Here is a 27,198-nt window from a genome sequence, read left to right on the forward strand (position 1 = left end):
GCAGCACCTGGTTCTACTCTCTGCCTTCTCCCTTCCACTTCCCCATCTCCTCATATCACCAAGATCAGTCTGTTCATGTCCACTCTGGACTCTCCCAGAGGTCTCCAGTTCTGGCTGAAGGGACTACACCCTCATCCAGCCCCTTGCTTTGGCAGCCATAACAGGTTGCAGAAAGGACCCAGAAAGATGTAAGCCTCTGACTCAGCAACATGTGCTGAGCTTTGGACCTTGCCCCAGTCTCTAGGAAGCCAGATATCACCCCTGTGGCAAAGAACCAATCACAAGTTAGCTCTCAGGCTCTGGATGTGCATTATGGTAACAGAGGAATGCAGAGCATAGCAACCGCCCTGGAGGGCCTACAGGCCATAGCAACCTTGCTACAGCTGCAGATGACCAATCGACACAGGACAGGCTGCCAAAGCCCAGAAGCCCACCAATCCTGAGACTGTTACAGACCCCAGACACTCCCCTTGTTGTACCCCAATATATTCCCTACTTACAGTCCCTCCAGGTCCTTCTAACTCCACCTGCTGTGTTGGACAGACAGAGGACTGGAGTTAATACAGTTAACTCATTAATTAATTAAGAACTCTTTGCTTTTGCATTGGATAGGGTCTCTCGGTGTTTCCTGGTACCAACTTTTGTCTTAGTTACTTTTCAATAGTGAAAAGACGCCATGACCAAGACAACTTGTAGAAGAGTTCGTTGAATCTCACAGTTTTGAAGGGAAGTCCATGACTCTCATGGAGGGGAACACGGCAGCAGTCAGGCATGGCACTATGTCTGTCCACACGCAAGAGGAGGCAGAGAGAGGGAGAGACAAGTGACAGTGGTATGGGCTTTTGAAACTCGAAGTTCTCCCCCACTGACACACCTACTCCAACAAGACCATACCCACTAATCCTTTCCAAACAGTTCCACCAACTGGGGACCAAGAATTCAAATACATGAGCCTATGGGGGCCATTCTCATTCAAACCAACACACTGGGGAAGGGTGGTCAGTTTCTCTGCTGGTCTCAACCTCTGATTCCCAACCCACACTCCTGCTACTCTCTCCAGCCTCTTTTCTACTGCTGCCTACTCACCATGTGGGCCTCAGCCACTGTGTCATAAAGTTTCTTTGGTCTGGACCTTCTATCTCTGGATCTGACACACTGACCCATGAGAATTCCTGTGTGGGGCTACAGTTGGCATCCAAGGTTGGATGGAGCACCTTGTGGAGCACCGTGTGCCAGCAGCTTGACTCCTTCTTTGCAGAGAAACTCCTACATCAGCTTTGTAGCATTTCCTTCAGCTCTTACTTGAATAAGATCTATTGTGTTCTAAATATGTGGGGTGTTTTTTCCATCTGTCCTCACAGACACAGCTTCTGATCCCTTTGAATCAGTATACCCTTTGGAGTAATCACCCTTTTAGCATTTGTAAGAAATTCTGCCCTAGCTGGAGGAGGTGCTGGCGATTGCAGACTGGCGGTTAACTGAACGAGTTCATCTATGCAGCTATGGCATATTCACCAGGGATCCCTAAAGGAACAGATCTGATAGAAAATGCATTTATATGTATTTGTGTACATATAGTTAGAGGGGGATTTATTAGAGTAGGTTACATGTCGTCTGGGTAGTTCAACAATGGCTGTCTACAGTAGTTGCTCAGTCCACAAGACTGGATGTCTGAGCAGCTCTCATCTGGTGCTGGAGTCCGGGAGGATTCCCGGGAACTGCTGCTCTCTGGTCTGCATTGGAATCCTGAAGAAACCATCGAAGGAGTTTCTCAGCATCAGGACAGCTGAACTCGCCAGCGAGAGTGAGGGCAAGCAGACAAAAAGCAAAAGCGTCCTTCTTCCATGTCCTTTTATATGGCTGTCACCACAAGGTGTGGCTCAGATTTAGGGTGGGTTCTGACCTCAAATGACCCAGACAGGAAAAGTCCCTCCCAGACTACCCAGCTGCTTGGGCTCTAGTTGATTCCAGATGTCAGGTCCAGATGACAACCGACATTATCCATCACACATGGAGAAGCAGTGGAGTGACCCACTGCCCTGTGGGAAGCCTCTCGTTCATGCTCTGTGAGTAAGTCCAGTAAACTCATTGTTCCTGGGGGTGAACTTTGGTGGAATTGTGCTCTGGGTTCTTTATAAGGAGGGAGTAGATGCTGTTTGCACACCCTCGAGCAACAAATAGAGGATCCCTCAATTAAAAAAAAAAAAAAAAAAGACAAAGGAGGCATATTCAAACCACAAGGACATGTGCTCAGTTATGTTCATAGCAGCATTATTCGTAATATCCAGACCTTAGAAACAGCCTAGAAGCCCCTCAATTGCAGAAAGGATGAAGAAACTGTGGTACATTTACACAATGGAGTACTACTCAGCAGTAAGAAGCAATGATATCCTAAAGCCTTCCCTTAATTTTGCTCTCACACCAGCTAATCTATTATTTGCAAACTGCTTCATGCCATATCGATTCCGTATTTGGGATCTTAAATGTCTCATTTTCTGCTCAGAACAAACAAGTGAACTTTGAGATTCTGCCTAGGATGAGGACACAAACGACAGAGTGAAGAGTGAGTCTGTGGGTCTGAACATGGAGGACGCTCCCTCTGCTGGCCAGCCTGAGAATAGCAAGCTCTTAGGTCATTGGTTTAACCTGTCTGTGAGAGACTTGCTGGGTGTTTGGTGGTAAGTCTGTGACTGTGTGCACTTGTGTAGGTGTATTTATAATGTGTGCCACGTGTGTACATGTAGACACAAATGTGTAAAGTATGGAGGAGGCTTTTATGTATGCCTGTTTGTGTGTATGTGTTTACATACTGTGATGGTTTTTAAGTGTGTGCATGTGTCTGTGGCGTGTGTGGTATGTATTGTGTGGTGTGTGTGTGTGTGTGTGTGTGTGTGTGTGTGTGTGTGTGTGTGTGTGTGTGTGTGTGTGTGTGGCATTTGTGGTGTGTATAGTGTGTTTGTTTGTGTGTGTGGTGTGGTATGTGTGTTGCAGTAGCTGGAGTTTCTGTCAGAGCCCTCTGGTCCTGTTCCTATACCCGACCTTTGCAGTGCAGGCTGCACACCCCGGACCAGCAGCCCTCAGGAGCAACCTGGGCTATGTCTCAGTTCTGAAGGATGGCCACAGTTGGTTATGTATCAAAACTCCAGGAATGACTAAGGTGTACTCAATGCTGGCTGTCTCCCAGAGCCCCTCACTAGATCTCAGCCCAGGTGGCCACTGTGCAAACTTCCTTCCACACACCACCTTTAACTCCTGCCTCCCCTTCCCATCCTACTTCCCCACTGCATTGCTGGGTTCCAGAGGTTATCTTTGGACACCTGGCAGTTAAATCCTTGTCTAAGGGTCACCTCCAAAAAGAGGATTTGAACTTCACTCTTTCTTTTTCCTCACAATGTTCTCCTTATTGGGATCTGAAAGTCACACAAACATGGTGACTGGCTCAGGCATACCCTGAGGTAGACGACCATGCCCTTAGGAATGTGAGGCTCACAGTAAGCAGCCTACTTGCTCCCACAGCTGGTGAATGACAAAACCAGCTTTGTATATGGTTACCCAATGCCCAAAAAGACATTCACAGCTTTTTCAAAAGGCCGATAAAGGCAAAGGATGCTCAGTGTGTGTTGACAGTTACCAAGTTCTCTGATAAGTGTGAGACAGGGACCCAAGAATCCCACCTGGTAGCCATATCTTCATTCTATCACAAAAGTAATGATGGCAAACCCAGTCTTGGTGCTGGCTGTCTAATGGGGTGAGCGTGGCTTTAATTCTCCACTCAGTATTAACATATTTAATATTTACACCAACCCTGTTTCTTCTGATGACTATGAAAAAAGCTCAGCACAGTGAGTGGAAGACTCGTGGCCCCAAGTCACAGCTGGTGCTGATGGTGCCATCAAATCTGTTCCCACACACAATACTGTCTGATTCTCACAAGTCGCATATAGGGGGTCCTACTGTGTGTCAAGCATGCCATGTAACAGGTTCCTTTCTGAAATATTAATGATAGTTGTACAGAATAGTACATGTTGTTTGAAGAGCTAGCTACACTTCATATAAGAAAAGGGGCCGAGGAGATTGCTCCGCCTCAAATGAAATCTACTTCTAGGTGGAGACATGCTCTTGTCTCTTCCTTTAAGGGTTAATCCAATTGGGTGGGGCAGGAATCTGTCCAGAGGCTCATCTGAAGATAATGTACTGGACTTTTCCACTCCCTCCTAAAGCTCCCCTCTTCATTGTGTGCCTGCCTGCCACCATATGGCTGACTGTCATGCCAGCTTGGCTCTTCCATTCTGCTCCTAGGCACAGCTTTGAGACTGACAGCTAGTGGGCCTTGGGGAGTGCCTGTGAAACTCAAATAATTATTCCTAATCTTCCATTTGAGTCTGTTATTTGTCCTTGAGTCTCTGTTTATTAGTCACTCTGCTGTTGCTGGGATAAAGAAGCATGACCAAGGCAACTCACAGCAGAAAGAATTTATTTTGGATTATGGTTCCATGGGGTTAGAAACCATAACAGAGCTGGGGAGGAACATGGAGAGCTCACACCTTGAACCACAAGCACCAGGGAAAGCAAACTGCAAGTAGCAGGAGCCTTACATTCTCAAAGCCCATCCTTAGTGCCACACTTCCTCCAGCAAGGTCACACCTCCTAAGCCTCCCCAACAGCACCACCATGTGGAGGACAATGGTATTGAAATGCTAGATACTATGGGGGATACTTCTCAAACAACCACACTTTTATTTTCAGTTGTCATATGACGACTCTTCAGGGGCTCCCCAGGTCTCCAGTAATGTTTCTTCCCTGCCTTTTAAATCTTTCATTAGCAAACAAAGCAACAAAACCAACGAAACAAACAAACAATAAAGCTAAAAAACAAACTGTTCTTGCAACCCTAGAGGGTATTACACTTGCTTGCAAACATATGAACCTGGGTTCAAATCCCCGGAACCGATAAAAAAGTCAGGCACAACAGCACACATCTGTAATGTCAGCACTCTTGTCGGAAGGGAGGTGCAGATGGGAGAATCCCTGGGAGATACTGAGTCATTTAGCCTGGAGTAGACAGCTGTGAAATCATCAGAGACTCTCAAGAAGATGGAAGGACTGATACCCAAGGCTGTCCTCTGCCCCCCAAGGCTGTCCTCTGGCCAATGCCATGGTACTCCTCTGCATGGATCCATATGCTCAGGGTTCCTCTAGACGTCACCATCACATGCCTGCTCCCCACTCTCCACCCCCACCCACTGGTATCCAGATCAACCTAAGCATTGTTCCTTCAGCTGGACTACTGATTACTGGAATCTGACCTTGGGAATCGATCACTGGGCTGAATTCTTTGTTCCTGCTGATGGATCCTGTCTCTGTCTAGACTCTGGGCTGCATCACAGTGGGATTTGAATTTTGCCACATTGTCACTTGTAGGCTGAGGAAATCCTGGAGCCTCCCAGTTTGGTGCCATGAAAGACCTCACCAGGTAAGTTTCTTTGTGGTGGGCATAGCACCTCATATAGAGACATACAGCTGGTCACAGGGCAGAGAATAAACAGGACGACGAAATCATAGCCTCATCCCACAAGACTCAAGGACCCTTTCAGAAGTAGGGCAAAATGATTGTAAGAACCAGAAGTCTGGGAGGAGTCTTACCAAACAATGTCTTCTGGGTATCATGGGATGTCTGCACTCATAAATGCACGGCAACCACAGCTGCCTGCAAAAGAGCTGCTCAAGGTCAAGGCAGTCAACATTCCCACACTGGGGAGGCCATCATGATGCCCAAGTCCTAGCTGAGGAGCTATTGACAGCTGATGGGGGAGGAGGGACAGTCAGTTTTCTTCAGGGAGAAGGCCCTTGGTAGGCCTTCCTTCTGCCCCTGGTAGGCCTTCTGTCCCTGGTAGGCCTTCTGCCCTTGTTAAGACTTCCACCCATTTGCATCAGGAAGCTATTAAAATAAAAAAAGAGGGTTTGGGTAGGGAGCTGATCTACAAGGAATTAAGTGGAGGAGTAACAGGCAAATCTAATCAAAATGAAGGGACCAGCTTCCCATTTCGGCAGCCATAACAGCTTGTCTGACCTTGTCTTAGTCACTAAGGTCAGATGCCTGCCCTGTTGGCAGCCATAACAGCTGAACACGTGCTTGTCTGACCTTGTCCTAGTCACTAGAAAGTCAGATCCCTGCCTCGTGTCAAAAAACCAATAAGAAGTTAGCTGGTGGCGCTACGCTTTACGGCTCTGGGTGTGCTTGGGTGTGCTTTACGGACAAGTGCACAGCAATGACGCACAGAACATAGCAACCACCCTGTGAGAGCCTACGGGCCATAACAACCAATTGGCCAATTAACACAGGGCAAGTTCTCCAAGCCTGGAGGCACACCAATCCTGAGTCTGTGCGAACCCCTAGAAACTCACCTTACGCTGCCCTACAAGATCTCTTTGCTAGCCATCGCCATGATGGGTGGGTGAAAGACCCAAGCTAACATGGGGTTAGCTTGTTAAACAACAATAAAGCCTAATGCAGTTTACAGCAAGCTTTTGAATCCGCCTGGTGATTGGGGTGACCGAGGTCCTGGGCTGAGACCCCGGAGGCCTGAGTTTTCCGGGGGTCTAACAAAAATACATTTTATACTTGTATAAAATTCTCAACAAATTAATAAAAATACTATGTATGTATTAAAAAAAATAGATGGTGGATGCTGTCAGTGCAGTCCAGGCAGAGGACCTTGGGAGATGGTCTGTGACAGACCTGGCCTGGCTCCATTCCCCTGGCACCTGAACTCCTGTTAATTGCTTTACTAAGATACACCTTATTCTTGCGGAAGTAGCGTCAGCTATAAATGTGGGGCTCAACTCACCTTTGCTCACCTCAGAATCTTGCTCTCAGCCGCAAATCCCACCCCTACCCCCCACCCTGTGGTGGAAGGATCAAGTCCTAAGGATCTGGTGTGGTGATATGTTACTTATAATTTATTGAAGTTTGCCTGAGGACTCAAAATGCAAAGCTAGCTTCAAGCTATAGGCAGTGGTGGTACGCACCATTAACCCAGGATTCAGGAGAAAGGTAGATTGATCTGAGTCCTATACCATCCTGGGCTACTGGAGAGTAAATCAGAGCTCACGCCTTTAATCCCAGGATTTTAGAGGTATAAAAGGCAGAGGCTGAGAGTTAGTCTCTAGACAAGATGAGAAGAGCATAGCAGAATCTGAGGAGTAGTGAAGTTTGAGGATCACCCCTTTGGTCTGAGCTATAGTAAGAGCTCGAGGTCAGCTGCCTTGCTTCTCTGATTGTCAGCTTGAAGCTTGAACCCCAATATCAGTCTCTGGGACTTTTATTTGTTTTGTGCTACAATCTGGCATCAGTGCTATGTGCCCTTGAATTGGTTCCACTCTGGAGCCTTCTAACCAACCTCCATCCCCCTCATCTTGGCCATCTTCCCAGGAGGGGAGGAGGCAGATGAGCCAGTGAAGGATTGGCTAAGCCTGGCCTGCCATCACCTCCCCCAGGGCAGAAGCCAGGAACACAGAAGCTCTCTCTCGAGGAGGGACAAGAACTGTGGGAAACATACTGCTCCGAAGAGGAGGTGCCAGGCTAAGGGAGGCAGAGTTGTGGGGTTTTATAGCGGGTTAGACAGAGCTCTGAGCTGGCTACTTATCTCTAGGTAGCCGGCTGTCTGAAGCCAAAAGCCACAGTGACCCCGTTCGCTGCCAGGTAACAGCCCCTGGCAGCCTCACTATGATTCAGATATTTGGGTGCTCTTCTCTTCTTCTTACTGCCTCTGTCCTCCCCATGGCCTGCTCTTCCTCCCGACAGCCTTCACTTTCTACCCCTGTCCACTCTTCCTGGGGGTCCCATCCCCCTTCCTAGTCTCCGAATCTCATTCTCTGTCAACCCCACCACCACAGGATGCCACAGTTGGACCTGTCCTGCCTGCGATGGAGCCTGGAGGCATCCTCACTGTGGCTGCTTGTGCTGCTCATCGGAGCTTCCTGGATCTTGGCCCGTGTCCTAGCTCAGACCTATTCCTTCTATGGCACATATCATCATCTTTGTGGTTTCCCTCAGCCCCCCAAACGGAGTTGGTTCTTGGGCCACCTGGGCATGGTGAGTATGGCAGAGGACTGTGGGTCTCCTGCTGAGTAGACGCATCAGGAATGGGGCCCAGGGAGACAGGAGCCCCGAGTCCTCCTGCATCCTTTCCTAGCTCTGCTCTGTATTCTGTCCTCCACCCCTAGTCACCTCTGGATTCACTTCTGCTTGCTCTTCCTTAAACTGGTGGACACTGAGAAGTTCCAGGGTGGGCCACACAGAATGAGGACCCCCGGTGTTCCCACATTGTCCACTAAAGCCCAGTCCAAGATCAGAGCCATGTTTTCCTCAGTGCATCTCTGGGTGTCTGGGTTTCTTGGGGGTGATCTTTGGTGTCTCTCCTACCACACATGGAGCATGAGAGCTGTGGGCTGTCTTCCCGCCTCCCGTTGCTGAAGTACTGTTTTGTTTTTTTAAAGCTCACAGTCCTCCCCTAAGATGGACCGGTGAGTCCTGTTGCCCTAGCTGGATAAAAGCTGTCCACTCACCCATTCATAAGCTTTCCTTTGACCCCGCCCCTTGAACTTGGACCAAGTCTATCCTCTCCTTTGGTGACTCAGTCTCAGTTGCCTCATTGGTAAACAGCAAAGCTCACGACACACAAACATGTCAGTGACACGATCTGCAGGGTGATGACAAAATACTGTGCATAGGAATCCTTGGAGTCCAGTATGATCTTAAAGGACCAGGGTCACACACATATGCAGTGTGTCAGTGATAAGAACATTATCATGCAGCAGATGGTTTCAAACAGTTATGTAACCATATAGAAATGTGCATATATAGACACATACATAATAGATATGTAAGTTCTATGTTGACATTGCATATATCATTAAATAACATATATATATATATTTAATGCATATATCATTAAATAACACACACACACATATATATATATATATATATATATATATATATATCCACATGAGTGTGAGGGGAGAGTTAAGGGTACATTGTGTTATGGCCACTGGCTTATAGAATTATGGATTCTGAGTATGCTACAATATGCCATCTGCAAAGTAGAGGACTGGAAAGCCAGACTGTAATTAATTCAACCTGAGACCAAAGGTTTGACATCCAGTGTATAGGGACCCTTGGGGAAGGGGCAATCCTGGAGGATGGGGTCGAGGCAAAAGGTCAAGGACCTGTACTGTGATGTCTGTGGGCAGAAGATGAGTGCCACAGCCTGGAAAGGAGAGTGAATTTTCCTTCTATCTATTGGTCTATACCAGTGGATTATAACCAGAAGGGTGGAGACCCCTTTGTGGGGGAGTCACTTCTCAGATATTCTGCATATCAGATATTTATGTTACAAATCATAACAGCAGCGAAATTACAGTTATGAAGTAGCAACGAAAATAATCTTATGGTTGGGGTCACCACAACATGAAGAACTGTACAAAAGGATCACAGCACTAGGAAAGTTGAGAACCACTGCTCTATATGGTTCTTCAGTGGGATGGATGGTGCCACCACCCCATGGAGGGTGCGTTGTCTTCCTGGGGCTACTGATGCAGACAACAGTGCCTTCTGGAAACACCATCATGGAAGTATCCAGAAGTCATATTGTATCCGCTACCTGAGCATCTCCTAATCATAACACACATGACTCCTGACAAACCATCCCAGGAGGTGACTGCTCCTGTCTTGTTTGTAGGTCACCCCCACCGAGCAGGGTCTGAGGGAGGTGACTAAGCTGGTGGCCACCTACCCCCAGGGCTTCATGACATGGATGGGACCCATCCTCCCCATAATCACTCTGTGCCACCCTGACATCATTCGAGCTGTCCTCGGTGCTTCAGGTACTCAAGGGATGCTGGTGGCAGTGTGGCTGTGGGAGACGGAGGGCTTCTAGTCTCCACCTTCATGCTTCTGTGTGATTCCTGGAGGAGCCCAGTCTTCTTTCTCTTGGCTTTCTCCACTTTTCACTGGAGTTGTCAGGAGGAAGCCCAGCAAGTCTCAGCACAGAGGATGAGAGTGTGCTGGAGAGAATTCCCAGGGCTGACTCTGGCCTCCTACCTTGGTAGTTGTTTTGTTGGGAAGGTTAGAGGACGTGGGGCCCCTTTCTTCTCATCTCCATTCAGAGCTAAGAGGAAGGTACCCTGTGCACCCATGGCATGGTGAGCACCACTGTGAGTGTATGCTACTGGTGGGTGGAGACCTGGCAGATGCTTATCTATATCTTCCACCAAACCTCAAAGAGACTCCTGCTTTGCCACCCAGGTGGACATTGGACTAGCCTGTTTGCCCACTGCTCAGATCTCTGTGCTGCCACAGTGGGGCACACGACCCGATGCAGGCAGATGGGGTTCTGGTGACTCCCCTGCCTCTGCCTCCCCTGTATTTCAGTATGAAACTTGAAAGCTGTGGCTACCTCCTAATCACCCCTGTTATAGCAGCTCTTTTTGTTGCTATTGTTAGCACAGCTCAAATGAGGAAAGATGGGTTTTGACTTGTGGTTCGGAGTCCATCATGACAAAAGAGAGACAGACCATGTCAAGAAGGAGGGAGGAAATGGGGGAGGAAGGAACGAAATTCAGTAGGTTTCCAAGGGCTATTCAAATGACTTCTCTCCAGTTAAGCTCCACTTCCTAAGATTTCTAGATCCTTCCAAAATAGAGGCAGCATCTGAGGACTAACTCTTTTAAAACAAAAGGTTGGGGTGTTTCATACTGTCCCAGCTATGAACCAAGTGGGAGGTTATTTGGCATTTGTTGCCTAGAATTGGACTGAAACAGAAATATAGCTGACTTCTTTTGTTTGACAAAGGTCTGATGTCTGATTAGACCCCACTCATCCATATCTGTGGGGTCATTGTGACTAGTCTAAAATCTTGCCTGGGACCTGCCTATGGGGCACACTGAGATGCAGCAGATCGCTTCTGTCCGTTTTGCAGCAGATGAGGTTGTTTCAGCCATGTTAGCCCATGTTAGCCCATATATGTCCATGACACATGTCTATGTCAGGGGATGTCACAGCATGCTGGGGCAAACAGCCAAGCTCACTCTGTGGAATGTTGTATTGCACTTGAAGGGTGGACATGGTGGTAGACCGTGTTGTCGCCAAGTGAAGGGATGGAGAAGCGAGTTGATGCTGTCTCATCCTGTATCCCATTTCCTCCTCCTCTCTGCTTCCTATGTCCATTTCTCTAACCTGCCATGCTGGGTTTGGGGCAGACATGAGCACACCTCTCTGCAAGTCCATCTCCTTGCCTCTCCATGGCCCTTGATCATCCTTGTTCATGACAGCTGCAGTCGCCATCAAGGAAGTAGTCTTCTACACTTTCCTGAAACCCTGGCTGGGTGAGTAGCTACAGATGAAGGGCCTAGAAACATCCTCGGGGGTGGGGTTGGGGAGACATGCCACCATTGCTCACTGCCATGTTGCCCTACCAGGGGACGGGCTTTTGCTGAGTGCTGGTGACAAGTGGAGCCGCCACCGTCGCATGCTGACACCTGCCTTCCATTTCAACATCCTGAAGCCCTATGTGAAGATATTCAATGACAGCACCAACATCATGCATGTGAGCGCCTGGTACCCAGCTTCCCAGGGAAGGGACTTGGCCTCAGATAGATCTGGTCTCTACTCTAAAGAGTGGTGCTGGGGCCATATTTTATATTATTTTCCTCCTGATTTTGTGTCCCAAGTGACATTATAGAGCCATGTCTTCTTATCTGGTGAGTGCTTATAGAGTTGGTTTCTACTTTTATCAGATGGTTGCCCTGAAAACTAAATGCAGACTGGATGAGGACTACATAGAAACTACCAAAAAGGAGCCAGGCACTGACGCACACATAGTTTGGGAATAGTGAGATCTGATGTTGCTGATAGCGGTGTAGATCAGGGGGTTGGTTTTTCCGAACAGGTTTTGGGTCACTCGTGGCACATGATAAACTGTGGCTCAGCTTGCCCGATACCAGCATAGTTCTCTAATGGAACTTGACTTACTTCAAGGTAATTTAGTGTGGTCTCAGAAGGACAGACTGGACTCAATCTGTAAGCTTCTCTCTCTCGACAGGGCATCCTGGGCTTGTACCTATGGCACACATTTCCATAGGAGGGAAGCTGGGAGTCACTTGAAGCTTGGGTTTCATTGAAGTTGTAGATTCCCCCTTTTTCCTAGATTATACTAGTCATAGTCATAAACCTAACACAAAAGAAAGGATGGTAGAATAGGCTCAACTTTGTAATAACCATTGCTGAAAACTCACACTACACTGGGCTGAAGAACAAGATAGGCACAGGGGTGAGTGTCACATGAAGGGCCAAGCTTTTCTTTTCTGCTTACTAGCTGGTTGCTCAGCTCCTTTGCTTGTGGATTCTGCCAGACCACACAAGATTCCTTGTTCAAAACAAAAGGTCAGCCAGCTACTGACTGCATCCTCCTGTCTTCTGGTGTTTCTCGAAAGTCTCTCAATCCCATGGGGTATCACAGGTGGGCTTCGACAGATGCAACCCATGACCTAGGTTGCATTACTTAGTTTCAGGGAATCTGTTTTTTCAGAAGCTAAGCCAAGCTTGATATTCGTCCATGAGGAGTCATCACTGGACGTATCAAGGGTTTCTGCAAGTACCTATGAAATAGTCCAGGTTAAGAACACTGGGATCATCTGGGGAATGGTGGAGCACGCCTTTAATCCCAGCACCCAGGAGGCAGAGGCAGACAGATCTCTGTGAGTTCAATGTCAGCCTTGTCTACAGAGTAGGGCTACACAGAGAAAACCAAAATGCAAAAAAAATAATATTTGGATGGTTTATGCTTGGAATACTTAGTAAGAATGCCATAGTTGACATAGAGAAAGCTTTGAGCCCAAGTAATGACACTCAAGATGAAGAATAATGCTATTTATTGCATCCATAACATGTTCTAGAACTGAGGGTCATGACCCAATTCCATAATTTATGCTGCAAATTCAATTTTTAACAACCCGTGAGATAGAGGTTACTTTTTCCTCATTAGGACAAACCTGAAATGTAAAGCATAAAGGAATTTGTCCCACTATGCTCAGATAGTAAGTGATCTAGAAAGAGTGGCACATGGGTTCCATCATGATTTATCAGACACAATCAGATCAACTTGTTCCTAAAGGCACGGCATGTGAAAGAGAGAGCAATAAGCTGACTGAGGGTGTACAGAGCATGGGTATCAGAGATGAGGCTGAAACTTGGGGCTTCGGATCCTTAGCCTTGGTTCTTCATCTCCTACATAACAGTTTCATTCTCACTCAAGCCTGGTTATCCCTGGGGTCAAGTGTCTGGGGCAGAGACCTGGGAGGCTGCTTTTGGGTATCCATTCCTGTGGCTGTGATTGGGCAGAGTCTCCAGCATCTGAGGCCTGCTTATGATACTGTTTCTTTTCTGTAAAGGCCAAGTGGCAGCGCCTAACCTCAGGTGGCAGTACCCGTCTGGACATGTTTGAGAACATCAGCCTGATGACCTTGGACAGTCTGCAGAAATGTGTCTTCAGCTTTGATAGCAACTGCCAGGAGTGAGTTCCTCCCCTTGGCCTGAGAATGTGGAATATGAACCTCAGAGAGGAGGGGCAAGAGTGATGGCTGATCAGTGAGAAAAGAGGGGGCTCCCTGGAGGAGGGGATTTAGAAGATCAAGGGATCCAGATGTAAATCTGGCACCTTAGACATGAGATAGGCAGGTTGACACTTACTAAATTAGGTACATTAGAGATACTTTCCTCATTTGCTACAACAAAGTAACTGATAAAAGCAACTCAAGGAAGAGTTTATTTTGGTTCAAGTTGCTTCTTTTCTGGCAACAAATTTGGCTTCTTCCTTCCTGTGTCCTAAGAGCTTTTGTGGGGCTGAATTAAAAGATGCTAGACCTTTTGCATGAAGAAAATTTCAAAACATCAACTCCATCACCGCCATGAAGGTAGGGCAGCAGACTGGCTACACTGTGTCTGCAGTCAGGAAGCAAAGAGTAATAAATGTTTAGACTCAACTATTTTTGCTTTTTTGTGTGTGTAGTCTGAAACCCACTTCTCACTGTATATATGAAAAAGGGTAGAGAGCAGTAGCCATCCCATATACTGAATGCTATGCTGTCTTGAAATTTTCTTCATGCAAAAGGTCTAGCATCTTTTAATTCAGCCCCACAAAAGCTCTTAGGACACAGGAAGGAAGAAGCCAAATTTGTTGCCAGAAAAGAAGCAAGCATGGATTCTATACTCTAGCTCCCCCAAAAAAGAAAACCCCACATGATCTAGGACTCCATTATCTGCATTTCTTTTTGATATTGGGGTCTACCAAACTCCCATCAGAATTTCCACTTTAAATTCCACTTACAGAACTGAAGGGCTTTTCTGGTTCAGCATTTCAAATCCTTGTACAAACAAGTTTCAAAGGAGTAAGAACCACATGTTCGGGATTATTTCAGTTATGAACCCACTTCTGGTAACAATTTACATATTACTTGTGTTTCTTATTGATACAACAAAAAGTAAATAGGAAGGATTGTTCTGGGTTAAAGTCGAGGGGAATTCCATCATGATGGGGAAGTCACAGGTGTAGGAGTGTGAGGCTGATGGTCACATCACATCTGCAGTCAGGAAGCAGAGAGAAATGAATGATTATGCTCAACTAGGTTTTGTGTCATCTGAAACCCCCACTCATGGCGTAGTGATCCCTTATTAAGGTGGGTATCACCTCCTCAATTAACCCAATGTAGAGAATCCAGATCTGCTCAGAAATTTGTTTACAAGGTGATTCTAGATCTTGTCAAGTTGACAACCAGTGTACACCAACATAGTGGCTAAACCATGAGGACACAAAAGCCACACAGAGGTAGGAACTTTCTCCTATAGTTTCCACCAAGAGTGTTTGTACTTGTAGTCACTTCTGTTACTGTGCCAACCTTTCTGAGGGTATTGACTTAATCTGAAGATGGGTTAATTGTGACTCATAGTTTCAGAGACTTTTGGTGATGGTTCTTTGACTCCATTGTTGTGGTGGGAGCAGGTGTTAGGGAAAACATTTAATTCATGGCAGTTGGGGAAAAGAAAGACTGGAAAGTGTGAGGGTTCTAATGTCCTCTACAAGGCACACTTACAACGGCCAAGCCAGCCTTTATTAGGCCCTATCTCTTAATGGTGCTGCCACTTGCTAATAAATCCAGAGATGAACATTTGGGAGAAAGTCTCAAATCACAGTAAATGGACATGGCTGTATCAGAGATCTGTAGACATTGGTTGTCTTGTAAAAAAGTTTGAATTGTCACTGAACGTAGGGACCCTCTAGAAAAGATTGGGTAACTGGAGGAAAACGAGTTCTTCACTAGTGCAAAGTGTTGGGAAGTGGGTGGGTCAGAACTAGATTTAGGGTAAGAGAGAAAAGAGGCATGATCTCTGCTGCACTCTAGATACTGAGCTCATGAGGATGGGATAACTATGCGATCATCTGTTTCTGACTACTGTGCATCCTGTTGGCGAGTAAATTCCCATGTGTTGCCGAGAGGCACTTCTTGGGCTTCAGTTGTGTTGAGTTGTGCTGCTCTACTTCATGCTCTTCTCATGCAGGAAGCCCAGTGAGTATATTTCCACCATCTTGGAACTCAGTGCTTTAGTGAACAAACGGTACCAGCAGCTGCTTCTACACATAGACTCACTTTATCAGCTCACCCCTAATGGGATGCGCTTCCATAAGGCCTGCCGTCTGGTGCATGACTTCACAGATGCTGTTATCCAGGATAGACGACGTGCTCTCCCCAGTAAGCATGGTGATGATGTTCTCAAGGCCAAGGCCAAGTCCAAAACTTTGGACTTCATTGATGTGCTGCTGCTGGCCAAGGTGGGTTCTCAAGAGGTGCAATGGAACTGTTTAAATTTAATTCAATGAGTGTGATGCGCTTATCTTTAATTCCAGCACTCCAGAGGCAGTGGCAGGAAGAGGTGGAGGCCAGCTTGGTCTATATATTGAATTCCAGGCCAGCCAAGCTATGTGGTGAAACCCTGTCTCAATATAATTATTAACTAACTCACCAAATAGCTGTTTTTGTGTTTGTGGGGGTAATTTTCAGATAGAGTCTCACTAAAGGGCCCTGGCTGACTTCAGCCTCATGTTCTTCTTGCCTCACCTTGCACATTCTGGATTACAGCTATGTACCACATCACTTAGGTCTGGTAGCAGTTTAAAGATCAGTCTCACTCTATTGCCAGTGAGGGGATCCTCCTGTTCCAATTTTCCAGGTCATGGGACTCATACAAAGACCCATACATTACGAGTCTTGCAAGTTTCACAGTGGAGTTGGCACTTCCGTGTCTTCTTTGTGTCAGGGTATATAACTAGATGGGAAAGGAGAGAGAGAGCGCCAGAAAGCATGAGGTGAAATGGAGGTAAGAAGAGGAGAGGGGAGTGTATGCAAGAGTCAGAGAATAAGAGAGAAACGGGAGGAGAGGACATTGTAAATTAATTTTTAGTGTGCAAACTAACTCGTTTTATAATGGCATTTTCATGAACATATAATTTAAATGGAGTTCTTACTTGATCTAAGTAATAAAAACCCAGAATCAGATATAGAGGAAAATGCTGAGAGATCAGAGAGAAGGAGCAAACCACAGCCACACCTTACCTCCTTAGCATCTCAGCAAACAAGAGAGCAAATTCCTGTTTCCACCCAGCTACCTCACTTCCTGTCTGTCTGTACAGACCTCCAGACCTGTATGGTTAGCTAGTGGCAAACTCCATTCTCTGACCTTCAGACAGGCTTCATTTGTACAAGCAACATAAGACCACATATAATTCTGCACTTTGAGAGAGGACTTTATTCTGGAATGTAAGCAAGTTTTCTCTAATCACAGGTAAATTCTACAGGTGTGTAAGCCTAAGATCCTCCAGAGGAGATACCATAAATTTTCTGCGTGTAGCACCCAAGAATGGAAGAAGAGAGTACAGGAGGAACTGGGGTGCAGGATAAAGTGTCAGGGGAGGAAAACATATGAAAACTATTGAAAGTGAAAAGAGAAAGAGGAGGAGAAAGCTAGTTCCTGGTCCTATGTAAGGAGACATATTTGCAGTCACACATTTGTCATATCGTCACTGCTTTTCCTCTCAAACCAACAATTTCTGTCCCAGAGTGTGCAATATTTTACTTGCCTACAAGGTAGACACTATTCCTATCAAACAATTATGGAAGAACTGATAGAAAGTGTTCCACATCCCTCCTAGGAGAAGATACAATGTCTTGAGGATGACACTTATTCTCCAAATTTGGAGAATTGAGGATGACACTTATTCTCCAAATTTCAAAGGAATACTGCCATGCAATCTTGCTATGTGCAAAGCTACTCGTTCCTTTATTTCCTGGAAATCTCTCATCATAAAGAAATTGGAATATATCCATCATTCACCAATGCCTCCAATCAGGAAAGCAAACAAACAGGAGGCAGGACAGTCAAGAAGTTTCCCTGGGGGTGGAGACCTATGGATGGCAAGAACAGATGCAGAGGTGCAGTGGGCTTGGTGTAGGGGTCTAAGCGAGCTGTCTCAGTTTGACGTAGACTCAGAACCGCTGTGATCTGGTGTCTTGCCTTGCCTCCAGGATGAAGATGGAAAGGAGTTGTCAGATGGGGACATCAGAGCAGAGGCTGACACCTTCATGTTTGAGGGTGAGGGTCCCAGCGTGGGACTACAAGGGAACCAGGACTTCTTTCAGGGACATGTTGAAGAGACCCTGAAATCCCACTATCGTCTTTCTTCCCTTTTTTCATCCTTCCTGGGGTCCTCTTGCCTGACTGCTTTGTGGTGAAGAAGTAGTTCTGAAATTCAACCCCACCTGTCTGCTCTTCAGGCCATGACACCACAGCCAGTGGGCTCTCCTGGACACTGTACAACCTGGCGAGGCATCCAGAATACCAGGAGCGCTGCCGGCAGGAGGTTCGGGAGCTGCTGAGGGACCGAGAGTCTCAGGAGATTGAGTGGTGAGCACAGGTCCTGGTGTGCTGCTGGACGCTTCTCTTGGCTCCACTCCTCGGGTGGTGAAGGAGTTCTTTTTGCAGCTACTTGCATTTCTGCTTCTTAAGAATAGTATAGACCTCATTAAAAAGAGGAGGTTTTATGCTTTAGGAAAGAAAGACTTGAACTTCCAAGAGAATTACTAACAATATAATAGTGAATAAGGGCAAATGATGTCACTTTGCAGCTATTCAGTGTATAGAAACTTTCCCTCCTTGTTCCTCCTTGTCTCATACTTTCAGTGTCTTCCCTCCCTGACTGTTTGTTATACTGTTTCTTATTTCCTGCCAGAATAGGAATTCATAAGTGGCACATGGGGCAAAAGTCATTGTCAGTGTGCTATGCCATTGGTTGCATCATTCATGCATCCGTTCAGCAAAGCCTCCCATAATGCCTTCCATGGACAGTTTTATGAGCAGCTGTCCTGTGCAGCTGAGGGAGGTGCTGTCAGGAGCTCCAAGCCTGAAGGGAGAATGGTCCTGCACAGTATACCCCTAGGACACACTAACAGATGTGAGGGTTAGAGTAAGAGAAGCAAGGTTGGGTTAAAGGATGCATTCACTCTAGGACTAGGACATACCTGGTTGGAACTGAGGTACAGGGCTATAGATCCAAGGGAGGAGAAGTAGAGGTGGTGGAAAAGGGTGGAGACAAGAGATGGAGTATTGTGTGACTTTTCTAGGGGAGATGGGAACAAATTCCTGTTTGTCATCCTGGGCACAGACCAAAGAAAAGATTCCATGAAAGGCCAGTTTAGCCAAACAGTGATTTATTAGAATTTCTCACATCAGTATGGACGAGGGTTATTTACAGCTATTCCACTGAAAATTCTACCCTAATGTGGATGGGGACTCAAAAAAGCTGCATCCTGGAGCTCCTAGAGAATCTCTGTCCAGCAGTTACTACCCCTTCTTTAACCTTGGGGATCTTTTAGGTTTCAGGAATTTCCTGAGACTTGTGAGGTGTTCATACCCCCAAACTCACAGAGATCCACCTGCCTCTGCCTCCCGAGTGCTGGGATCAAAGGTGTGCACCACCAAAGCCTGGCTTTTGAGTTCCTTTTTATGGTGAACATTTGGATGTGTTTAAAGCTTCTAAAGATACCTGGCTAAATTCTCCCCAGTACATTCCTACTGCTCTTCTTTCCGTGGGGATGTTTTAACACTGTGGGCAACACAGGGCCTGATGATCTCTGTTCCCTCCTGGATAATCATGTGACGTGTTCCTCAGGGACGACCTGGCCCAGCTGCCCTTCCTCACCATGTGCATCAAGGAGAGTCTGCGGCTGCACCCTCCGGTCACAGTCATCTCCCGCTGCTGCACCCAAGATATTGGGCTCCCAGATGGCCGGGTCATCCCTAAAGGTGCCCAGGGGACAGGGAAGGAGGGTCCTGGGCACACAGCAGGGCTGTTCAGCAGCAGCAGGCTCACCCTCCTTACCCCACTTCACCACAGGTGTCGTCTGCATCATCAATATTTTCGCGACCCATCACAACCCAACTGTGTGGCCTGACCCTGAGGTGCTGTAAACCCCTCCATCCCTCCATTCTTTTTCCTTACAGTGGTCCAGCAGAAGGAGCCGGTTTAGCCTAGGGAAATCAGCCCTTCCCTTCCCTACCACACACAAGGCTCTTTCTCTGGCTGTGCTGGGAGATGTGGCTCATTGTCTCTTTCAGGTCTATGACCCCTTCCGCTTTGACCCAGAGAATGTCAAGAACAGGTCACCTCTGGCTTTTATTCCCTTCTCTGCTGGGCCCAGGTGAGGCCAGAGGGCTTGAGGTGATGGGACAAAGGTTTGGGGAAGATGGAGAAGGTGAGAAGTTGGGACAGTCGGGATCTAGGTCTCATTCCTGCATCTTCGCAGGTTAAGTAAAGATGTTCAGTACCGAGACTGGTTAAGTCCAAGAACCACAGCCCTGTGCTGATCGGTTCGTGGGATACAGAATGAGGATAGAAACGAGGGGCCCCAAATAAGTTAGTTCCTCTTGGGGGGCTGCCCCTCCAGCTGGCTGACCAGGTGGGTAGGATACCTAGGCCAGGTTTCAGTGATAGGTGTGTCCACCAGGACACAGTCAGAGCCCCCACCCAACCCTCCCGCAGGAACTGCATAGGACAGACTTTCGCCATGAACGAGATGAAGGTGGCATTGGCCCTGACACTGCTGCGTTTCCTTGTCCTACCCGACGACAAGGAGCCCCACCGGAAGCCCGAGTTGATCCTGCGTGCAGAGGGCGGGCTGTGGCTGCGGGTGGAACCTCTGAGCTCACAGTGACCCCTTACACTTTGATGGACCATGGCACCCATCCACCTACCTCTGCAGATGCCAGAATACGCAGATCTATCGCCTGTGTGGGAGGCTCGCACGCGGAATACAACAGGAGACACCAGAGGACAGCAGGACAGCAGCGTTAGGGTCTGGAGTGAGATGGAGCTAATTAATGTCCTTGGACCGCGACCACTGACTTCCTCTGACTGTTCACAGGCCCTGCTTTGTCTTCCAGCATAGCAGGACCTACTCCCTTAGACAATAGAGAAAACGGGGAGTGTCAGGTCAGGATGGGGGCCAGAATGGAGCTCAGGAAACCTTTGAAACTGAGGTACATTTCCATTGCCTTGACTTCCAATCTAATCCCAATACTTCTCTTATTTTGGATTCTTCAGTGTTTGTGAAAAAACTAAATTTCTAGGTTGATTAAACCTAACAAGCCAGGCATTTGCTCTTGGTTTTTATTTTGATTTTCTTGTTGTTGTTTGAGTAGAGGTCTCACTACACTGCCCTAGATGCTCTCAGATTTCTACTCCTTTGTTTATTTTGACTGTTAATGCCTTGTTTTATTGTTTTTCCTGTCATTCCTTTGGGTTTTTTATTTTTTCTTTTATCTCTTATTGACAATAGATTTTTTTTAGTGACTCTTTTTTTTAAGATTTTTATTTATTTATTATGCATACAACATTCTGCTTCCATGTATATCTGCACACCAGAAGAGGGCACCAGATCTCATAACAGATGGTTGTGAGCCACCATGTGATTGCTGGGAATTGAACTCAGGTCCTCTGGAAGAGCAGTCAGTGCTCTTAACCTCTGAGCCATCTCTCCAGCGCCGACAATAGATTTTTAAAATTTATTTAACTTTATTTTAAATGCATTGGTGTGAAGGTATCAGATCCCCTGGAACTGGAGTTAAGACAGTTGTGAGCTACCATGTGGGTGCTGGGAGTTGAACTCAAGTCTTCTAGAAAAACAGTCAGTCCTCTTAACTGCTGAGCCATCTCTCCAGCCCAGACAATAGATTTTTTTCACGCAATATATTCTGATTAGGGTTTCCCTTCCCCCTATTCTTCCCTATCTTCCCTCCCACCTGGCTCCACATCCTATCTGTCTCTCATTAGAAAACAAACAGGAATATAAACATACAATAAAAAATAAAGTAAAATAAGATAAAACATAATCAAATAGGAACAGGGAAAACAACCAAATAATAAGAATCAAAGAAATAGTACCAAAAAAAAAAATTCTCACATACAGATGCAGAGACTTACCAGTGCAAGCTTCAAGTACGCGCGCGCGCGTAAACACACACACACACACACACACACACACACACACACACACACACACTCACACAGAGGAATCCCATAAAAACATAAACCTGGGAGTCATAATGTATATGCAAAGGACCTGTAAGGGGAAAAATGCCCTGGCTTAATATTATAAACAAAGAACCTCCAAAGATCCTCTTGAGTTCCTTTTGTGGTGGCCTTTTCTCTGAGGAGCCTGGAGCCTGCCTTTAACAGGGGTAAATTTCCTCAGTGAATCTAAACTGCTAGTCTTCAAGGGGCCTCTGTCTCAGCCTTCCAAACAGCTGGGACTATAACCTACAGGACACTATATTTTCTAGCCCTAACTGCTACACAAAATTGAGGACAAAGGGCTTGGGGGAATGGATGGTTGTTTTGAGACTTTTCTGGAGAGATTCACCCCAAGTAGTGTACCAAAGACAGACCAAAGAATCTGCACAAGCCTAGCATAGTGAACTAATGAGTCTGTTGACACCACTTACAAGGTGTAGACAAAGGGTTATCCAGAAGCATAGATGACTCAAAGGCAGCTACATCACAGAAAAACCCTCCCAGCTTCTGAGTACTCATGAAAGCCACATCCTTGGTCTCAAGTCTCTCCTTTCCTCCTTTCCTCCCTCTCCTGCACTCCTCACTACTTCCATAACCTTTGAATCTTGTAAATTTCAGGGATTTCCTGAGATTTGTAAGGTGTTACTTTCTGAACCTTGTAAGTTTTGTTTGTCTTAACCTTTTTTCTAGATTTTAATGCTTTGGTTTGAATGAAATTGCTATACAATAGTAGTATATGCCACGGGAAACATTTGTCAGTGCTATGGTTATACCTGGACTGCCCTCTCTGTGGCTATAGGATTCTCAAAGCCCTCCAGGACACAGAGTTCAAGTCTTCCAGGTGTTTACACAGTGGTCGATATTATTGTCAGCTATAATAAGGAAGACAGTTGAGTGGGTAAGCATGCTGATGGATCCTGCAAGTGTCCTGGCAGGGAAGTGAACCCCTGAAGAGATGAGAATAAAAAGTCAGATTGACTTTGTCAGCCTGGACCAGGCTTGAGGAGTCTGATGACAGACAGTTCCTTGTTACCATATTTAAAACACAATACAATTTGGGGAAAGTTTCCAGGCAACCATCATTCCCATTCCAGGTTTCCAAGCAACAATTCCAGGTACACAATAAAAGTTAAGGTGTGACTACATAGAAACTCCTTTACAAAGTACATATGACCATGAGGGTGGATTCTATAGCTAAAGGCCTAGATTTAGTGTAGTCTCTGACAGATAGTATAGAGATCAGCAAGTTATAAAACAGAAGAGACATCTCCCCTGTGGATGGGTTTAACTGGGAACTAAAGAGAATGGTCCAGGGAGAGAGAGAGTCTGGGATAAACAGTCTGGGGAATATGGATGAAGTCTGCCTCTATAGAAAAAGTCCCCAGGTCATTAACAAAATTCACTCCCAGCCTTCTGTGTGGTAAAATGGGTATTTTATACCCTCCATTAAGGAGAGGCCCTGTATGCTTAACGTTCCTGGTTCCCTAGTGGCCTGTGGGCACAAGGATCTTTGTGCTTCCAACAAATTGCTACCACAGAACACCCAGGTTTAGCTTACAACACTCACCTGGCAGCACACAACTCTCTAAAATTCTAGCTCCAAGGGCTCTGACCTTCTTCTGGACTCTGAAGGCACTACATGCAAGTGATAGACATACATACCTCAACTCAGTGTAGACACCAATCAGGATTTCATGTGTGTCAGTAGAACCCAAGTGTGTACTAGGCATTGACTAAGTCATGCATCTGTAATAGTATTCCTCATTTCCATACACCCCCACATGTCTAAGAACCACTCCATGCTCTTGTTCCTCCACTGAATCAGGTGGGCAATTGCTATTTTCTTCACTTTACTGATTAGGGTCTCAGTGTCTCAGGTGCTTGTGAGTTCACTGACCACATAGACCTTAACAATGGTTCTTGTGGATGTCACCCATGAGCTTTCAACCGGTGTACTCTGCTCTTCCAGTGGACAATGCCCCTTACCCTTGACATTCAGTTGTCCTAGTTTCCCTAAGGGTTACTTCACACCTTACTTCACAGTCCTATCTAGGACCCCTTACATTTCCTAACAGAATCTATCATCTCCCCATCCCATGAAATTTTAGACTCTTTATGATGGCACCATCCAGATGGTACTCACTTTGGGTACCACTCATACCACATCCTTACCTCCTACATCCTAAGTCTTTCTTGCTTCTTCATCTCATCTGCTGCCAGATAATTCAGCTATGGGGTAAGTTTCTTCCCTCACAGGCTTCTCCTTAGCTGTTGCTATGCTGTCTTGTTAATCCCAATGATTCAAGGAGAAAGACCATTGACCCAAATCATCATGACCAAATTGATTAAAGCACACATTTAATTAAAACACGCTTGTTTATTTATATACATGAGCTGTCTTGAGCGGGGCTCAAGAGGTCATCACTGGACATGGGCAAGATAATGTTTTATGGCTCAGGGATATGGGATTTCCAAATGGGGGATTTAGCAGGCAAATAGACAAGATTATAATAGCATTAGAAATTAGTAATATTGACCTTCTGAAACAGAGAAATGATTTTAAGATAGTCATAACATAGTCATAACAACAGGTGGGCATAATAACCTTTTGAGACAAAGACATAGTTGCTATTTCCTTCAACAGGCAGTACTGGGCCATCTGTAGTTAAGGTTACAGAGGGAGCATATACCAGTCTTTGAGAAACAGAGATTTAATCATAAGCAGGAATTAATCTACTTTGTCTTTACTATGAGATGGCTTTCAGCCAAAGATGGAGGCAGGATGGTTCATTGGTTTACCTGATACACACATCCTTAATTGAAGGATTGTAGCGAATGTGTTGCCTTTCGGGGAGGTCTTATCACAGATTAATAACCTCACTTCAGTATTGTAGCTCTCCTGAGGTACTTGTGTGATACTTTGTTTGTGTTCTGACAAAGTTTGGCTAGAGACCAGAGGGTGGAGCTAGCCACTAGTTAACCAAAGGCGGTGGTGGCACCCATCTTTAATCCCAGCACTGGGGAGGTGGAGACAGAAGAGATACAGTGGGGTGGAGACAAGAAGGAGACAGGTAGGAAGCAACTGGTGGCTGCTCTGCTGCTTCTCTGATCCTTCAGGTTTTATCCTGATATCTCACTCCTGTTTTTTATTGATTAAGACTAATTAGATTCTCACTTCATATTTGTGATTGCCTTTCTTTTGATCTTCTTTGCTTCAGCAGAGTATATGACATATTTTCTTTCTCTCTTTCTTTCTTTCTTTCTTTCTTTCTTTCTTTCTTTCTTTCTTTCTTTTTTTTTTAGAACAACACCAATACCTCAAAAGATCCCCACTTGGCACCCTCACAGTGCTATTGCTATGTCTGGTTTAGAATGTTTTTGTGAGCATGTGCATGGTGTCATTTGTTTATTAGAGCATGTGTAAGTAATCATTGACTGCACCACTGGAAAAAATGACCCCATTCCACCCCTTCCTCTGTGTTCTTGCGTGCTGTGTATTGCAGCCTTTGGTATAGGAAATCATAATGTTCTACATCCCTAATCTGATTATGGTAGAAATACCTGGCTATTGATCTGTGTTTAAGAACATGAAGATAACTTGGGGTGTGGCTCAGTAGTAAAGTGTTTGCCAAAATTCTGTGTCCTGAGTTCCATCCCTAACATCATAAAATAAAAGAAAAACATAAAGAGAAACACTTCTCAACCAGGTCTCTGGTTAAACACAAAAGCCCCAAGAGAATCTAGATGAAGCAATGCCATGGCACTCATGTGCCAGGCAGTTACAAAGTTTTGTAAGAACCTGCCATCTCTAGCCCTGCTTAGAAACTTTCCATACCCACCAGTCAAAGCCCCTGGAGGGCACAGCAGAGATGAACAAAGTTCAATTGTTTTCACTGCCTTTAAACAGCCAAATGGGACATCTTTTTGCAAACTGCCAAACTTCCCTGCCAAAATAGTCCCCAGGAAACCAATTCCAAGTTTTGCCAGGGCTCACAGCAGGGGCATTTTCAGTGATACCTGGGGACTCATTAAAAGTTGACAGGCAATTCCACTTCATTTGTACAAATTACAGAGCCTCTGAGGACCAGCCACAGAGATGCAGGCATCTGCGGCTGATGCTTACACAGCCCTTGGCTGAGATGGAGAAACCATGCTACCCACTCTGGAGCAATGATGCTCCCCAGGTGGTTTTCTGCTTACTTTCAAGCCTAGACCTGAGTGTCTGCCTAGTAAGCAAGACCTACACTTAAGTACTGGAGGTGGCCCTCTGAATCCCCTGGATGCAAAAGTCCCAGTGACCCAAGCAGCTACAACTGCTACAGAGAAAGCACCGTGACACTCTACCATGCAGAAGATGGCCTCCATTAGCAACCCAGGCTCCTGGTACACAGGATGTCCTGTCCTCTGACACCTCCTCCTCCACTGCAGTGGTCAACACCTTGTCATGCAAATAACTCATTCAGCAATGTCTTTCTTAACACAATAAGCCCACAGCCCTAAGAGGACAGGAACACATTGGGCATCTTCCTAGATGTGCTCTCCCTGCCTCAGTAGATACTGTGCATAATAAGTATTTTGGGGAAAACAAGCAAAAGGCTGGAGACTTAGCCCACTAGGAGAGTGCTTCTCTAGCAGGTACAAGGCTCTGGGTTTATTCTCCAGAAAAACATCACTTAGCAAAGCAAAGCCAAATGAAAACCCCACAAAGTGTATTGACCAGGAAGCTCAGGACGAAAGGCATTTGCTGCCTAATGACATTTGTTCTGTGACATGAGTTCAATCCCAGGTAGCCACATGGTGCAAAGAGAGACCCAAATCCCAAAAGTTGCCCTCTTATATTCTCACACATGTGGAGGCATGGGCACCCCTACATACTTGCACACACTCACACGTAAAATAAATGAATGAATAAATAAGCAAATAAATGCAATGCAATTCAAAAGAAAGGCAAAATAGCAAACAGGGCCTTGACTGATACCTAGTTGTTTTGGAGCACATACTGGTCTCATAGAGAACCCAAGTTTGGTTCACAGAACCCATATAGAGCAGCTCACAACTACAGCTCCAGTTGGACCTCAAGCCACACACTTCCACCAGTGCTGGCACATGCATGAACATACATGCCTCCAGGCATAAGCATATACAAACATATACCTAAAATTAAAAGTAAATCCTTGTTTAAAAAACAGCAAGCAAATTACTCTTTCACTCAACATGGGGGGCTGGACACAAAGAATTATAAAATCCATAGAAAATGAAGATCACTATTCTTTGATTTTTCTGAGATGCATTTTTCAGGCATGGGTGGCATCATATGAGCTTTCCTGGTCTATGCATCACCATCATCATCCTCAGTATCCCAAAGATAAATGATTATGGTCTAGGGCTGCTGGGATGATGGGCGAACGTCCTTCCTATGTGGAGCCTTGGCTGTCTTCTTAAGCCACTCTGACCTCAGCTTCCTGTCCTTTTGATTTTCCTTGGATGAGAAATTACTTTCTGACCTCAGGTCTTTGTA

The 27,198-nt window shown here is 46.0% G+C and overlaps 1 protein-coding gene across 1 annotated transcript; it reads left to right on the forward strand.

Moving 5' to 3' along the window:
• The first annotated feature begins 7,897 nt into the window (after positions 1-7,897).
• Positions 7,898-20,322, forward strand: LOC100755384 (cytochrome P450 4F4). Its single transcript, XM_035445373.1, has 12 exons — positions 7,898-8,095; positions 9,744-9,888; positions 11,335-11,388; positions 11,482-11,609; positions 13,453-13,574; positions 15,617-15,887; positions 17,638-17,704; positions 17,887-18,016; positions 19,281-19,414; positions 19,506-19,570; positions 19,727-19,809; positions 20,151-20,322. The coding sequence occupies exons 1-12, from the start codon at positions 7,898-7,900 to the stop codon at positions 20,320-20,322; spliced, it is 1,569 nt and encodes a 522-aa protein (XP_035301264.1).
• Positions 20,323-27,198: the final 6,876 nt, after the last annotated feature.

Source organism: Cricetulus griseus, chromosome 5, assembly GCF_003668045.3.
Source record: "Cricetulus griseus strain 17A/GY chromosome 5, alternate assembly CriGri-PICRH-1.0, whole genome shotgun sequence".
In the NCBI taxonomy this organism is placed as follows: Eukaryota; Metazoa; Chordata; class Mammalia; order Rodentia; family Cricetidae; genus Cricetulus; species Cricetulus griseus.